A 16,930-nucleotide genomic window follows, 5' to 3' on the forward strand; every position below is an offset into this window, starting at 1 on the left:
GAGACTGACGGCAAACGCAGAGCATAAATTTGAGAAATAAATACTCAGCCAGACCTTTCTCTGCTGAGACCAATGGGAATGTGACCATGTTTGACTTTTTAAGGAGCAGTAGATATACTGGACATGAATGCCCACTGCATTTTCAGCAGGGGGGTCAGGGGAAAGGCCAGTTACGTTAGGCGTTGCAGAAAATGCAGTAATCAAGACCCCTAATCACACAATGAGTTACACGCAGCGATCTCCTGCTTACCCTGAGCCCCATTAAAAGGCAACATCTACCAGCATGGAAATAACAAACTACTGTAGCCTGCCTACAGTGCTTCCCTTAACAGATTATGGACAACCAGACTGCTTCCGTTTGAGGGAGCAGCAGAATATGGAAGCTGTCCCCACATAAATTTTATTCACTGCTTTTAAGGAAGAAATTTTTTAAAGATTTCTAGGTTGCAAGGGACACACACATATAGTGTCCACCTCAGAAAAACTAGGAGGAAAAAACACACCAACGTAAAGAACTGTGGCTCATCAAGGCATGATTAAAAACTGGCAATCGGGAGAGGAATGCCACCATGGTGCCTAGGAAGAGCCCAGAAGCCTGTGCAACCTGACAGCAAAACAGCCAACAGCAACCCATGTGCTGTTGCACAAACTGCTGCTTTCTCAACGCGAGGCAATGACCTTGGCCAAAGATGCACTTCACACTCAGGCTGCCATTGCCCAGGGTGCAGAAGAGCCCCTGGAAGCTGATTTCAGGTCGCGCTTTTCAAGGACTGGTCAAGTAGAGACACTACTGTGTAACCAAAAGGATATCCACCCCCTGCCACCCCACCAGCCCTAACACCACATCCTTGTGAAGCTACGGCTTGGAAGAATGAAAAGTTGGACCAGTGCGCAGGGTGCCTCCTCCCAATGACCCCGCATCTGTCTCTACACGGGTGCCTGTATGCACAAGCTAGCAGAACAGCCACAGAGGTGAAAATACCGTCTTCCAGTGGAAAAGTTCCCCTGCAATTCAACAGAGCCAGGGTGCTGAGATGGAAGCAGACAGCTGGGCACCCTGCAGCCCAGTCCCAGGGGAAATCAGCTTCTTCCCATCGCTCCTTTGCCCACCCACAAAAAGCACCCTGACTCTGGGGCTTCATGCCACACTTGCTCCTCAGCTTGTGCTTGCACAAACTCCCCTCTGCTTTCACAGGGTATGCCTAGTTGAGGATACGAGCTACTTTTTCAGAAATGCCAAAATAATTCAGCATCCTACATCTCATCCCAAACCAAAATGCTCCTGAATGCCCACATCCACTTTTTAAAATGACGGCAAGCTCCTACATTACTTCTTGCTCCATTCTTACAAGTTTATTATTTCCACAAGCACATGGTGTTTCACAAAGTAAAAGAGATGTCTTCACTCTCAAAGGATTAAATATTAATGAAGCAACATGATAAGAGATGTGTTCATGCTCTAGGGATAGGGTGAGCAAAAAGGCCAATGCCTATGTTTCAGTGGTAGGCTGAATCCAGAAGACACTGATGTATTTATCTTTAGGATGACATTTTTGTGCCACCTTTTTTTTTTTTCCCCAAGCACACACACAGACAGAAAATACCTGAACTCTGAAAGGACATGAACTGTTGCTCCCCATAGACTCCACCCTTGTATTTCCAAGAAGCCAAAGCTCTGTGATACTCCAACGCATCGGCTTTTTGCTCAGAATGGCCTGCGGGATGGAGGGAAGGCAAAGGAGCAGGTATCTTCTAATCTTTGCAGCACCAAAGCTGTTGTGCACTGGTGGCCCTGTCAGCTTTATGGCCAGATTGCACAAGAGAGCAGCAAAAAGGAGGTAGGCTTAATTCTTGGGCTGAGTGAATTTTGCTCAAATAAAAGTCTGTCTGTGGTACAGAACAACTCACACATCTTCCCTTTGAGTCCTTGCCGTGGCATGGAGAGAAGGACAGGGTGACTGCAGCATCCCCTCCACACCCTTCACTGGCATTTAGCAAGAGCTCAGGAAAAAAAAAAAAGGAGTCATTTACATCAGTTTTTGGCTGCCACACACGTATGCACACAGCCGCTCACTCTTGATTTCTACATGAGGTAAGAGTTGCTTAAGTGGATGAGGGAAGCTTGCTCTGCATTTAGGAAACAAACGTGCCTATGACGATGGTGCTTGCACGAATTATTAAAAGGCAAGCGCATTTTCAAATCCAAATTAGTTGACCCTCTGCTCTTCCACATCTATCTTCAGTTTTGACCAGAAAGAGAATTATAAAGGATAAATTTCTGTCAGCATCAGCTGCACTTTCTGTCTCTCATCACATCAAAGTTTCAGGTAACAAAAGGTTAAAAATAACTTCCTGCACCACAATGTTTTTTCAAACATACAAACATTTATACTCATCTGAGGTTTACAAAGTTAATTTCAGAGTCCAGTTTGAATTGCTAGTGCCCCTTAAAGCCAAAAAATGCCCAGCTGCCCTTATGCAGTGCTTCTCTTTTTACCGAAAGCTCATTAAGGAAAACGGCCGCTGTCTGCAGCAGAGCCCCACAGCATCTTTGGGGAATAACCAGCTCCGCTTTCATCCTGCTCGTTCTCCTCCGCTCTGACTCGGCTCCCGCTGTTACCTGCAAGCACACTACTGGCTGCCAAGGGTTAAATCGTGGCTTTCAGGGAGAAAAACAGGAGAAGAAATAGCCAGGAAAGGCAAAGGAGAGGGAATGAGGGGAGCTTGCAAGGGCAGCAGCGGCAGGAGGCTGGTGGCGGTAGGGGCAGGGATGGCCGGAGCTCTGCAGCAGCCGACGGAGCAGCAGAGGAAAAGTTTCTGTGATTTTAGGCAAGCCCTCGCGTGACGTCATCTCGCCCAGATAATCTCGGCGCAGTCAGCACAGGCCTCCTGCCTCCCCATTGGCGAGCCCCTCGTCAGCAGACATCTGAAGATAATTATTATTGGCCAGACAATTATAACAGGAACAACTGTCACTTCGTGCTGATGCCCGAACCTGGTGCTCTGCAGCACGATGGAGAAGGACCCCGGCGGTTACCGCTCCGTCACTTCTCTGTCACTTCTGCTTTCCTAAGCACCGGCTGGTTTTTGCTACCTCACTGGCTGCAGCTGGGAATCAGGATCTCAGTGCTGCAACCCTTTTTGCTGTATGTCTGACTGAACTGCAAATTTTCAGCAAAAATAGTAATGTATTTATTCACAAGAAATAAAGGACTAGAACTGCATTAATTCTCATGCAGCAGTTTAAAGAAAAAAAAGAATCCTCTGCAGATTATTTACTTCATCCCTCTCTCCTCTTTGAGGAAGTCTGGGAAGAGGTGCTGGGAGAGTTTGATTTGAGAGTTCATTTTAAGCAATTACTGTAATGCACATTTGACTTAATCCTGATCTTACTGAAATCAAACCTCCCACAGTCCGAGCACGTTAACATCAAAGCGATACTGTATCTTGTATCAAAAGCTACCTACCTGATGGCACTATATGTAAATGCACATATACTACAACAGCTTTCCCACAACATAAAGCATTAGGAGTTTCATGAGAGTAAATGGACCTCTTAGTTCTTTAGCCTCCCCAAAAACCTGTCAAGGCTCGTTCAGGGAAGACAACTAATTGGTGGCTCTTGCCTTCAGAGCAGCAGGCTGCAGGTCTGCCTTTGCAGCCTGCAACCTTGCTCTGCCATTCATGCCTCCCTGTGGAAGAACCAGGCAGTCTGGGGGCTATACCATAAGAACGTGCATACGCATAAAGCCAAGCATTCAGGGAGACACAAAATCTATCAGCTGTTAAATATCAAGGAACAGACTATTCATTTTTCCTCTGTGTCAAAACAGTAGCCTCTTTACAGCACTGCTAATCCAGGCCCAAGCTCTAAAGAGGTCCCAGCACAATGCCCATTGCAGGATGGGGACCTCCCTAACGTGAAGCAGGAACATCTAGAATGAAGCAAGGAGGACCTCGCTCACTACCATTAGACAGGCTCCATTCATGCCAGCCCCAGAGGGATGATTTCCAGGGGCAGACGGCAGCGAGGAAACAAACCCTAGGATGGGGGTATGCTGAAGAAAAGCCTGGGTGCCAGCAATGGGTGAGTGCAGAGAACATGCACTTGCTCCAGGGAGCAACGGAGCTTGGAGCAGGCTCAGAGGACAGAGGCAAAGGAGGGGCGAGCCTTGGCTGAACAGAACCAGTCACTTCATTCCTTCCACCATGACCCATCCAGACCAACCATACCAGTACTTAGGGGTATGCTGCTACCCCATGGCTTTGCATTCAAGCTTTTCCAGCTTTACGCTTAACGCAGTTATAATTAAAAGGGCTTGTCAGTGCTTTAACCAGCACAGAACCCAGAGGGTATGTAAAGGGATTCATGTCGTGCCCCGAACTGGGCTATGTCTTCATATGCAACTCAGCCAGACTCCAAAGATGCTTCTCAAAATCCAAAAGACAGGGCCAGCTCCTCAGAGCCACTTCATCCCCCTAACACTCTTTTTTTTTTTTGGCCTTGCAAGGTATCAAGAAATATTTCTGAGATGGAAGTAAAATAACAAGTGCCACACCTATAGAATCTGTTTACCTCCATGGTAGGCATTGTAATAGCATTGCATCCTAATTTAAATGGCGACTGCAGTATAAAATCCTGCCACAGTCTTTCCTGAAGCAAGTCCACTTAGTCCATCTTCCTGCCCAAAGAACGAACAACCATGTTTATCCCTGCAAACTAGTACTTAACAACCTCATCTTAGGACGCTCTTACATTAATGATGTGTACATTAAGGCTACACCTACAAAGTCGAGAAGCCACATACTGCCATTGATGTCTGCGTAAGCACACCTATCGTGTAATCCTGATATGAAGTATAAAAGCCTTCTTGTATGGCCCTTAGCTGCTGTATTTTACCAGCTAAGCTCCTCTGCAAAATTCAAGTGCTGGAACAGGACCTGTTTCATGAAGCGAGTGAATTTTCTGAAGATAAAACCACACAATTTAACCTGAAACTCATAAGAGTCTTCAGCAGCATTTTCAGGAAAAGCCTGCCACGACAGAGACCTCAACTCCGTTTTGTTTCCAGAAACGTTCCCGGGCCACAAGCAGATCGCCTTCCTCCTTTACTTTCATGTGAATCAAAGGTATTAATTCATCAGTTCCCTTACAGAAGGCGAAACTAGACCCATAAGTGGTGTGTGCATGGATCATCGTGTCTCTTCAGCTGTACAGCAGCAGCATAAAACTCATGGTCTCCTCCTTTGAACCTGGGAAGTGGGAGCTTGGTGTTACAGGAGTCCCAGCTGGCGACCTCTGCAGCACATGAGACTGCCAGGGAGATTTTAATAACACTGCTTAGCATTTATATAGTACCTGACATCTTCAAGACACTCAGAAAGCATTACCTAAGTCATTAAAGCACCTCATGAGACCATTTCAGCATTATTACTCCCCATACTCCTGGTCTTTCCCTGCTGCGGAAACTGAGGCCTAGGAAAGGTTATGTAATGTTCCCAAGGTCACGTCATGAAGGGCAGGAGAGCCAAGAAGACACAAGAGTCCTGGTCCCCGGTCACGGTCTTTAATTTAAACTGCATCTCTACTGGGTTATTTAGCTATTGTATGCACTCAGGTATCACCCTCTCCATCCTCTTTTACCAGTTTGTCCTATTCTGATGCCAATCTTCTTCTGGAACATGGACAAAATGGGAAGCATCCAACACTCCCAACCCAAGAATATCTATGTGGTCTCCCTTATCCTGAAACATGAGTTTCAGGCACCCCACAAGAGCTAAGGAGCTCACCTGCAAGAGACCGGAGGCAGACACACACACACTTAAATGGACATTTTAATTACTGCCCTTAAAAGTCCCCAGACAAGTCACTGGAGGATTCTAGCAAGTCCCTGGCTGAGATCCACCTAGGACCTGGGACCATTCTGCCTTGCAAATGTAGGCACCAAAGCTTGGACCCAGAGCCAGTCCTATCCTGCCATAGTCACATGAGTGTTGCATGGGGAAGGTCCTCACTCAGGAGATATGGGGATGAGGGAGCCCAAGAGGGCAGGCGGCAGCACCGAGGGAGGGCATGCAGGCAATGGGCAAGTCGGGGGCAAGCTGGGGAGAGAGACCATGGGAGCAGCAGAACGGGCAAGACTGGGTGCTGGGTGAGGGTGGCCAGGGATCGTTGCAGCAGAGAGGCGCGGGTGAGCACAGGCACGGCGCTAACACAAGGCCCGTGCAGGTGGATGAAGCCAGGACCAGGACCAGGAGGAAGCTATGGGCAGGCGTGATGCAGAGGGGGATCCCGGCCCTGAGGGCAGCCCGGGTCACCCGCGGGACGGGGCAGGGGCAGCTGGGGCGCTCCCACCACCCCTGCCTCCACGCTGCCGGCTGAGGCCTGGGGACCGCACCCGGGACCGGGGATGCCCCCGGGGCAGTGCGGGGCAGCGAGCAGGCTGCCGGCACAGCGCTCCGCTTCGGCGGGCAAGGCTTCGTGCCCGTGTCCGTGCCCGTGAGGCTCCGTCTCGCCGCGGCCCGGGAAGCCCCGGCGGGTCTCAGCGCAGCCCCCACGGCACGGCGGGTCCCGCCGCGGCTCGGCTCGCCCCGGCACCCCGGCCGCACGCACACGCCGGGAAAGTTAATAGCCGCATGGCTGCAAATGAAGTTTTATTAGGAGCCGGAGGAGGGGAGGAAGAGGGGCTCCGCGGGGAGCGCAGGCACACGCGCAACTTGTTCTGCGCGGGGAGCGGGAGGCTGGGGCAGGGAGGGACGGGCGGGATGGCGGCAGGGGAGGCCGAGGGCAGAGCCGGGGCACGTGTGCGGCTCTGCGCCGCCGGGGCACGGCGGGAGGGTACGGCGGCGGCGGCAGGGCTCGGGGCCCGCGCCGCACCGCACGGTACCGCCGGCGGGATGCCCCGGCCTTGCGTAACCCGGCGGGGCGGCCTCGGCCCGGGGCGCGCAGGTAGCGCCGGCGGCAGCGCCCGTGTGCCCGCGCAGGGCAGGGCAGGGCAGGGCGGCGCAGAGCCGCGCAGCGCCGCGCCGCACCGCACCGCGCACCCGGATGGGCTCAGCGCCTCCCCGCCGATGCGGGAGGGAGGGCGGGCGGGCGGCGGGGCCCGGGGAGGGGCGGCACTCACCAGTTCTCCTGCATCCACTGGATGGCCGCATGCTCGTTGAACTGCTTCTCGAATTCGTATTCCTGCAAAGTCAACACTGACATGTTCATTGGCCCGGTGGCTGCGGAGCCGCTCCCCGCGCCGAAATTCTGCCTCGCCGCCGCCTCGGGTGCCGGGCCCCTGCGCGCCCGCCGCCGGAGAGCCCCCGCCTTTGGCCTGGCCCGCCCCGCCTCAGCGGTACCCCGGGTTTAGCATAGCTCCGCTCCCCTCCGCGCCTCTCCGCCCGGGCCCGACGGTCTCCTCCTCTTCTGCGGCCGCCGCGCAGCGCCCGGGGGCGGCGCGGTCTTAGTGCCCGCCCGCCGCCGCCGCCGCCCGGGACACCCGCCCCCCCCCCCCCCGCCGCCACCGCCCCTCGGACACCTCCCGCCGCTCCGCACCGGCGCTGGCACGGAGGGCCCCTTCCTCCCCCAAGGCCGTCAGAAATAGCTACGAAAATAGGAAGCCCCCACCCCCGCGGTGAATCGCCCTGCGCGCCCTCCCCGGACACCCGGCAAATAAAGCAGCACAAGCTGAGGTTCAGCCAGAAAAGCAAAGGCACACACTCCCCCCACCCCCCACCCCCCAACAAAAAAAACCTACCGCTCCTCCGTCCTTTTTGCATTTAAATTCAATATGCCCCTGCTGTGACTGCCGCCACCCCGCGGGCTGGGGCGCCGGGCCCGGGGCTGCGGCTGGGCGTCCCCACATGCGGGGGACACTGTCCTGCCGACAGGCAGTCCCATGCTCCCGGCTGTGCCCAGACACGGTTTTGGATGTTATCGTATGGATGGTGGAGCACGGAGCAGAGGCCCCGAGTGTGACTATCACCTGCTCAGCTCCTCTCACAGCTAGGGCACAGGCTGTTTATGTGTCCTTAATTTTGCCTTCCCGTCTCATCTGCCACATGCTGGTGTCTCCAGCTGAGCTCCTCCGACTCCGGCAGCACCCTGAACGTGCTTTACAGTACCTAAACCAGTGCTAAAACCGCAGTCCCAGCCCTCACTGAGCTTGCAGGCTGAAGGCAGGAGAACTGCCATCGTGTCAAGAAAGCCAGCCATAAGCGAGCAGATCCCGCACAGGTCAGCATGCTCTTGACTCTCGTGGACTTAGTTCCCATTGACATGGAAGCGTTTAATGTCATTAAACCCAAGCACTGAGAAAAAAAATAGAGAGCCCTCAAGTAGTGGGACAGCAACAGCTAACGAGTCTGCTGTTCCTGCTTGCCTTTTGGCTATCATGCTCTTCAGAGTCATGTTTTTCAGCTTTTCTCTTCTTTTTTCCTGACAGTTAGAACTTTTCTTTTTCCCTAATGAGGGCTGAGTCTCTCATATTGTCATCTGATCAGGGGTTTTAAGCCAAACACCAAACACCACGCTGCTCACACTGAAACTGCAAGGCGGTGCTAAATTATTATTTATTACTATTGTAGCCCAAGGCCCTCAGCAGATCAAGGTCCCATAGTCCTTTCCTCTGTATAGACAAGACGAAGGGGAATAGGAACAGTCCTGGCCTTGCTTTCCAGATGGAGGAGCTCAGAGAGCTGCGAGGGTTTGCAAAACTGCTTTGCATCACCTTCCCATGGCCACTGAACTGGCTGGTGCAGTGGCATTTGGGCAAAGCTGACTTCATTTGCACTCTTGCTCCAAAGGATTTGCCCCTAAAGGTGCATGTCAGTCTTCCAAATCTCCACCAGCAGGCAGTTTCAGCGGACAGGGACCAGAAGGCAGATGGAGGAAGAGGGATGGAGAAATCTCCTGCACAGCCACAGATGTGGCTGGATGGCTGGATGAGGCACAGGGTGAAGGGCTCCTCACAGCTGCAATGCCTGGGCTCTGAGCCATGGGATGCTCCTTGCCATCGTTGGAGGAGAAACATTGCCTCCAGGCAGATATCAGCCTACATCCCCTGCCCCTCTGCCAGATGCGCTTCCTGTAGGATTATACGTGAATGTGCCACCTCCAACTGAAATATCTCCTAGTGATGCCTTCGGCACAGCGTGTGTTAGCATCTGCTCCATTAAAGGCTTCAGGTGATATTGCTCATCTGTCTGAACAATATTTTTAATACAGAGATGTGGAGAAATTAATGTGTGATACAGCAAATGCTGGTGTATGTCAACACTCTTTGGTCAAAAATCAGTCGGAAATAAGCAAGGAAATCCGGACCCCAATTTTGAGAGAATATTTGTGTGTCTGGTACATTTACTCCCATGACTGGTAAAATATTTTTTCTGTCTTAAAAGTGGAGTTGTTACTGAGAGACAGTTAGCAGAAATTTAATTTTTTTTGGGGAAAAAAAATCAATACCCCTTTTTCTGCAAGTCCAGACTCTTTTGGATTAGAAACTTACCCCATCTGATTATTTCATGATTATCTGGTGGGTTGAAGTTTATGGTCTGGGAGCTTATTTACCCCAGAAAACACTTGTTCAGAACAGAATTGCCCCAAATGCAAAGTTTTCCAGAGTGCATGGATGGACTTTAGAAACCCTCCAGCAGCAGATTAGCCAGAAGACCTGAGACCTGCTCCCTTACACTAACGGATTCCCGAAGTCAGTGATAGAGCTGGTGAGGTGCACAGGATGAAGCTGAAGTTTATAAAATGCTATGGCAAGGGCTCCTCTAGGGTTAGGACGGCCATGGGACTTCAGATGAGGTTGACTGTTTCCCCCACGGTTTCTGTCTGGAAATATCTACTGGGAGCTCAGCTGCTGTCCAGACTTGCAAAGCATCCATGTGGCGTTCGGCTCTCGTTCAAGAGTGCTGGCTGTGCAAGGCATCACGTAGAAGTTAAGTCCCAGCAATGCTTGAAAATCAGCTGTAACAGGTTCAGGAAATACAGTAACAGCCTCAAAACACTATACCCTACCGGGATTCATATGAGTATCAAAAGCTCACCAGGGACTTCTCCAGGTTTTCTGTAGCTCACAGGTCTTCTACATAGGTTAAGCAATATGCAATGAATCCTTCTTCCCTTCCTGTCCTGGTCCCATGGGGTCTACCTGAAAATTCTACCCAGCCTGTGACCAAGTTAATACCAAAGCTCAGGGTCTCTTACAAAATCTGCATGGACAATGGAAGAACTTATAAAATCTTCCTGTCCTTGAGAAGTTTGTATGCCCTGCTTCGAGTTGCTTATATTGATTGCAGTCAAGAACAGTAGATAAAAATATCTAGTCTATTTTAAGCAGAAATAACTTTTTGTAACCATTTTTTTGAAGTAATGTAATTAATTCTCACATAAAAGCGGGAACTTAAGTGAAAGCTGTAAATACCTTTCAGGAGAAAGGATGTGGGGAGAATGGTATGGTTTCAAAAGATAGGGTCCCTTGCGCACGTTATTAGTCCCTTAGTCCCTCTGCGCACATTCATGTGCATACCTTTATACATTTTTTACATGGGGTGCCCATCTCATTCAGAAAGTGGACAGTTATTGAGTGTTACCTTTTATTCCCCTTATTTAATGTCTCCTAATGCTGTATAGAAGGCACAGCAGCTAAATGCTGCATTTTATACCAGATAGACATTAATGCCGTTTCCATTTTAGCCAAGACCCTTTGGTTGAATAATGCAAGCAGATTCATTCAGGATTTACAAAGACCTGTCTAATCGGGTTGGGCACCTTACCATTACCATTCTGTTACTAAGCAAATACTTTTTCCTCCCTGTCACAGTGTTAATTTATTGCAAAAACGATTAGGCTTCTATTGCTGTAAGGAGTAATTTTGAATAGTTTGTCGTACTGATGTATAGCTAAGTCTCAACTAAACTCTTAGCAGCTGCTGGGAAATGAGATGCTATATTGCTGACAAGTCAGCATAAGGTATAGTAAGTGGCAATGCGAGTTGACATTGTGATTTAAACATAACATCAATTACTAAAACAAACAAAAACTCGAAGGAGGCCTGTGTGCTTGAAAGCTTTTTTTCCAGCTCTATCAATTAATGCATTAAAGGATTTAATCTCTCTGTCTGCAAAGTGACATACAAATAATGGAAGACATGGAAAACTCTGTTCTCCTATATACTCCATAATGTAGAAACAATTCAGGGGTGCCCTTGGATAAGACAATGGGAGTTGGTATCAAAAATTAATAAGGGACCTCCCTAGGACTACTAGCAGGTCCTGACTGGTCCTAGCAAAAAGAAAGGTTTCATCAAGTGTCAGGGAATAAAGAAAAACCATCCAAGGGATGTTTATGGTCAGCCCAAGTCTACCTGGCAAGTCAGGCCTGCAAATCGGGTTAGTCTGTGCCACTGCATCACGCCTGGACTCAACCACAGCCAGCTGGGAAGCTGCTTGGACGGATGCCGTGGTAAGCCTAAGCAAACTCTGTGAACAAATTGTTGTACTCAGGAAGTGTCAGCTCATAATAAGCACTACTCAGAATTAAAATGTTATGAGGGAATTTAAAACAGAATTATTGTGTCATCTTTCAAGTCTATAAAATAACCCATGTCTCACCATACTCCCATTCCATCGTGCTACAGTACCCAGGGACTTCACCTTGATCATGCACTTAAAAATCACCTGCATGCTCTGAAACCACCTAGATCTAAGCTCTTCCGCAATATTTTTAATGCAGCTACATGCCAGTTACAACAGCAATGGCGATGGGCAGGAGCAAGCTGCAGAGTGCAGCGCAGGTGCCAGGCAGCAGCTCCAGGGTGCAGCCCTTGTGGGTAGCTCGGACGGAAATCTGCCCCTCCTCATTGTCAGGGCTATGGCTTAGATTGGCTCGATAAAAGCTCACTGTGGTTTTAAGTGCGTTAATTACATCTTTGTCTTCACACGGTTCACCTCCTCAGCCCCCCTCAGTATTTTCTTCATGGCTATAAGAGGCAGAAGCATTTTTCAACTTGTGCTGAAGCTCCAGGCCATGGTTTGTGGCAAGAAGTGGAAAATTCTCCGTGGTTTTGAAGCACATGAAATCTTGTGCATAAAATACAATCCAACAGCAAGACCTCCCTCATTATAGCCATTTCCATATAAATCACAGAATTTGAATTTCCTATCTTTGTGTACACTAGTAGCAGTTCTAAGCATATCCCAGATGGTATTCATTCATAGGCAAAAGACACGAGTTTTATTCTACATTATCTGCAAATACATCTGCAGACCTGTGGAGTGCTTCATCCCTACAAGCCGGGGACAACATGACACCAACAGCGTACTTCCTTCCCTACAACCTTGGATTGGACGATATCAGTAAATCTGAGAGAAAATAAATTGACTTTACTTGGTAAGAGGTAAAAAAAAATAAATCTGTTTTTTAAGGTAAGGAGGTGAGACAGAGAAGCAAAAGGCAAAACATGGGCACATCAGTTTGTAGCTGGATGCCTACACTGAACCACCTAAGTTTGCATGCTGAGGTTGTGCTAAAAGTCTATGGTAGAGGTTGGAATAGGAACCAACTTTTATGGTGTTTGATGTCTATCCCTTTATATGCTTGACATTCCTATGTATTACTTTTTCATTGAATTAGGTTAAAAATGGAAAAGGTAGTTGAAATAATGGGGTCTGTGCAATCACATTCTAAAGACTAATTTGATTTTACGTTGGAGTACAAAAGAGCCACAGAAGCAGAAAGCACTGCTTCAAGTGATTAGTGCTGATATTAACAGGTGTCTGTTTAAGGGTGGGTATGTGTATATTTTGTGTGATAAGTGGAGAGATACAAAGATAAGTGTGTGTACTTCAACCTTAGCTTCCTGCAATTTTTTATACTTTGAATTTCTTGAAAGCCTGTTTCTGCATATTTCATGATCTTGGAAAGTGGGCAAAAAGCTGACAGGCACTTCAATGAAGTGGCCGCAGAGCAAAATACTGGGCACCCTGAAAATCTTGTGATCGGGTTTTTCTCTTCACAGTCTCAGCCTCTAGCATGGAGTTTGCCTGCCAACTGCAATTAGGAAAGCGTCATCAAGCAGGCCTGGACTCTTCACCTGCTTCTGCTCTGTGCAGGTTTAGCTGCTTCCAGAGCCAGCACAACTGATACTGCTATCTCTGCCGAACAAATCAGTGCACTCCCCTCCTTAAAAAGAAACCCTGATAACGCAACAGTGGTATTGCCAAATGGCTCAAAGGCTCTATCCCAACTGCCACAGCTTGCAGTGCATACAGATTGTGATTCTGCTACAGGGTTTTGTGCTGTATCTTGCAGTGGCCCTGGAAAGTCCTGTTATCCTCAGCAGGGACAAGATGTGGTGGCACGCTTGCTGTCTTAGGCAATGGAGTCAGCAATGGGATTTGGAAATAGTGGTCAGCCCACTCACTGCCCATCTGAAGATGAAAGCCACCACTTGGGCTCCTTCAGCAGGAAGGCAATAACAGGATTAATTCCTGTTAATTATTGCTTAACTATTACGGTGAAGATTACTAGTACTTAGCACTGTTATTAAATCAAATGTGAATCTGCTACACAAATTCCATGCAGAGATTATTAAAATGAAGGACAGGACTCAGTCATCAGTTATGCCACATAATCTCCCTGCTGCTGACGAGATCATACAGGTATGCACAAAGGCTCACTGATTAGAAAGCGGAAAAGAAGGTCTCTCTCTTCCATGTAACAATGCGCCATTTAACCATACAAATATTGATTGTATTCTATTTTAGGATTTACCCCCAAAAAACCCCAAAATGATGCCTAGGCTGATTCTTCAAAACTGAAAATGGGAAATGATTGCTGAGGTTTTCTCTTGTTCTTTCACTTCATCAGTTGGACTAATCCTGCAGTCAGTGATGAAGGGGGTACAAAAGCAGAGTAAATCTTTATAGTCACCTCCTCTAAAATCTTTAGCTTTAAACAGCAAAGTCACTTGCTCTGTGCCATCTGGAATCTGTGCAAAAAATAGTCCATAAAAGAACTTTACTTTGCAATTTAGAGTTGCATGCACTTTAGAGTACGGGAAAGAAAAGACATACAGAAAAGTAGTTGCACAGTTGCACAGCTAATCTGTTTTTAAAGGGCTGCCTTTAATTTTTAAACACCTCTTTGAACATCTTCTGGACTGCACAGGTATTTTTTGGCCTCAGAAGTGCTTTTTGTTGGCATAAAAAAGTGCTCTATGTTAGCATTAGATTGATTACATGAAGAAATAAGAACAAATTAAGATGATAATAAAACTGCCAGGATTCTTGTAGGAAGTCAGTAGGGTCAAGGGGAAGCTTTTGTACCCAGCTGCATATTCAATCTGTTGTTACTCCAGAGGTATGGAGAAGTCTGTGGGCAGGCTCTGCCACTGCTACTCAAGCCTAGGAGTACCCCATCTCCCAGACGGTTTTATCAGTGTAGCTGGAGCTACGTTGTGTTATTCCTGTGGGCTCTAACATTAGTCATTTCAGTCTCAACTCATTTTAGGAGTGATGGGTGTCTGGTACTGCCATTTGAGATGTCCTCCAGTATTCTTCCTGGGCTCCAGCAGCTGTTCCTCTAAATCCCACATCCTATCTTCTGACCCCAAGGATGTTCAGGATACCCTAGCCCACCTACCCGTGGAAGCAGACACCTACAGTTGGGTACATGACCATGCCTGTGTGCCACAAGCTGTTTGCGTTCCAACAGAGGAGCCACAGGAATGGAGGCTGCCGGTCATTTGGAGGATGAATGCTGTTTGGGGAGCGTTCCAAAATAACAGGTCATCCTGCTCTCTGCGCTCCAACCGATTGCCACACTAGCAGGCAGACACTGACTGGGTGGAAGGGCCGAGCCAGGCTGGTTGCCACAGAAGGGGAGTTTCTGCTGCCTGCTCTCCTGTTGGTCATGCACTCCCCCTGCTTCGCCACCCCTGGCACTCCCCTGACCCCTCCGTCAGCTGATTCAGCTCACTACAGTGGGTGGGTAAATCATCTACAAAAAAAAAAAAGACAGTAAATAGTTTGTGTGGTGAATTGCATTGGCTCCCTGAAGGGTCATGTCTGGCCCTTGGAGTGGGTGGGTAGCGTGGCTGGTGGTGGAGCTGGAGTCAGGATGCTCCCTTGCGCCCTCTCTCAAAGGGACTAAGCGAGCCAGCGGGTTGCAGCAGCCAACTCTTGCAACAGTGCACCTGGCCCAGGGGCTGCGGGATGGGCAGGGGAAGAAAGACCACCTGCTAAGTACGGCAAGGGTGCTAATGAGAAGTGTTAATTCTCTTTGGGTTTTATATATTCCTGAGCAGACAGGTTGTTTCTCAGTTTCACCTATCTGCTTGTTTTTATCTTGTTTTACTGCTTCAGTGGTCATCTACCTACCGATCTGTATGTTGGGAAATGCGTATTGCTACAGCCAGGTGTTGTCCAATGATAAGCCTGCAGCAGGGCAAGCTTACAGAAGAAACAACCTCTCGCTAATAGAAGCAGAGTACTTGAAACAGATTAGCCCTAGGCCAACTATTCTGACCAGAAAGAGGCAAGTCCAGGTTTGCTTGGCTTGGCTGACTTGCTCGATGTGGGAGAGGGCCCCCTTTGAAGTGATCCCAGTTGGGAAATTAGGGGTTTTAGAGGTTTGGTACTAGGGGTTAAGCCGTAAGTTGTCACACAGACATAAGGTAGAATACGAAAAAAAAAAGTTATAAAATCTGGAATTATTATTTTTTCAGCATTTTTAAAAAGTTTTGATATTGGGAAGGGTCTTTCCATGGATAAGAATTGTCTCCCCATTGGAAAATACAGAAATACACCACTGTCTTTGATCCCATACACCTTTTCCCAGTCATTTCCCTCTCTCTTTTCTGGGAGGATCCAAAGAAGAGATGAGTTTTCCAGCATGCTCATATGATTATCGAATGAAGGTTTGAATATGCAGAGGTCAGATATGACCACTGATCACCATGAGGACCTGACCAAAGGAAGATTCTTTGCATTTCCATCCAGAGCTCTTCATTAGCTTCCTTAGGAAGGACAGTGAATCAACACATTTCTTATCTGAGCACCTCATCTGTTCAAACCAACACCCAGGAGACAGGAAATTTCATCACGTGCTTCATATGTGTATAACTTGTGTCATCATCATCTCATGGCTTGATCTCCAAAGGTCAAAGTGACTAGTCTTAATTACAGGAATCAACAGAATATTTGTTGCACTTCAGTCAGAGCCCAGAAGGAGACATGCACAAACACAATTTATGGTTATACCACAAAACTGTAAACTTAAGAGATTTTTATTCATTGAGCCTAAAGGGGTCAATGGCAGAGTTTCCAAGATTCTTCTGACAACTTACTTCTCTGCTTCAGTTTTCCTGTGAAGAGCAAAACTAACAACTCTCCCATCACAGCAGATACAGCAAGACTAAATTCATTATTGAGTGTTAAAAGTTTGGAGAGCCTTAGAAGGGAAGTTATTTTATGTACAAAGCATAATTATTCGTTGCTTCTCTTCTACATACATTGTCCATAAAGTTAAAATGTGTCATATTCGTACTGTTAATAGTATAAATGGTCATCTGTCATTTGTGGTCATTAGTGAAGAAAGATCTAGATGCCATAGCGCTGTAGCGAGGTGTTAATTACTGTCATGTTGTATAATACAAGGATTGCACTTGTCATGATGATCTACTGAGACAAACAGGGAAAACTCAAGTGTGCTTTTAATTATGCCACAGAGGGAGAGCCCTGACTGGGGAGAATGTAGAGCTAAAATGAGCAATGGGAGCCGTCGTAGGAAGAAGGGCTCCCTGAGCTCTCCCTCGCACAAGGAGGGTGCATCTGATTTGTACCTCCCTGAAGGGTGTATATCAGTTTCCCTGCACATGCTGGCTCAAAAGGAGGGATGCCCTGCCTCTGCTTTGGCCCCCCTGAAATGCTGCAGAGG

At 48.2% G+C, this 16,930-nt stretch overlaps 1 protein-coding gene across 1 annotated transcript in view; it reads right to left on the minus strand.

The window, feature by feature from the left end:
• ELOVL6 (ELOVL fatty acid elongase 6) overlaps window positions 1–7,411 on the minus strand; it is a 76,538-nt gene extending 69,127 nt beyond the window's left edge. The window contains exon 1 of the mRNA XM_054203001.1: window positions 7,125–7,411. Within this exon, the coding sequence (XP_054058976.1) occupies window positions 7,125–7,213 (89 nt within the window). The 5' untranslated portion in view covers window positions 7,214–7,411. The remainder of the gene's footprint in view (window positions 1–7,124) is intronic.
• Between the last annotated feature and the right edge of the window lie 9,519 nt (window positions 7,412–16,930).

The sequence above is a fragment of the Rissa tridactyla genome, chromosome 5 (assembly GCF_028500815.1).
Source record: "Rissa tridactyla isolate bRisTri1 chromosome 5, bRisTri1.patW.cur.20221130, whole genome shotgun sequence".
NCBI classification, from domain to species: Eukaryota; Metazoa; Chordata; class Aves; order Charadriiformes; family Laridae; genus Rissa; species Rissa tridactyla.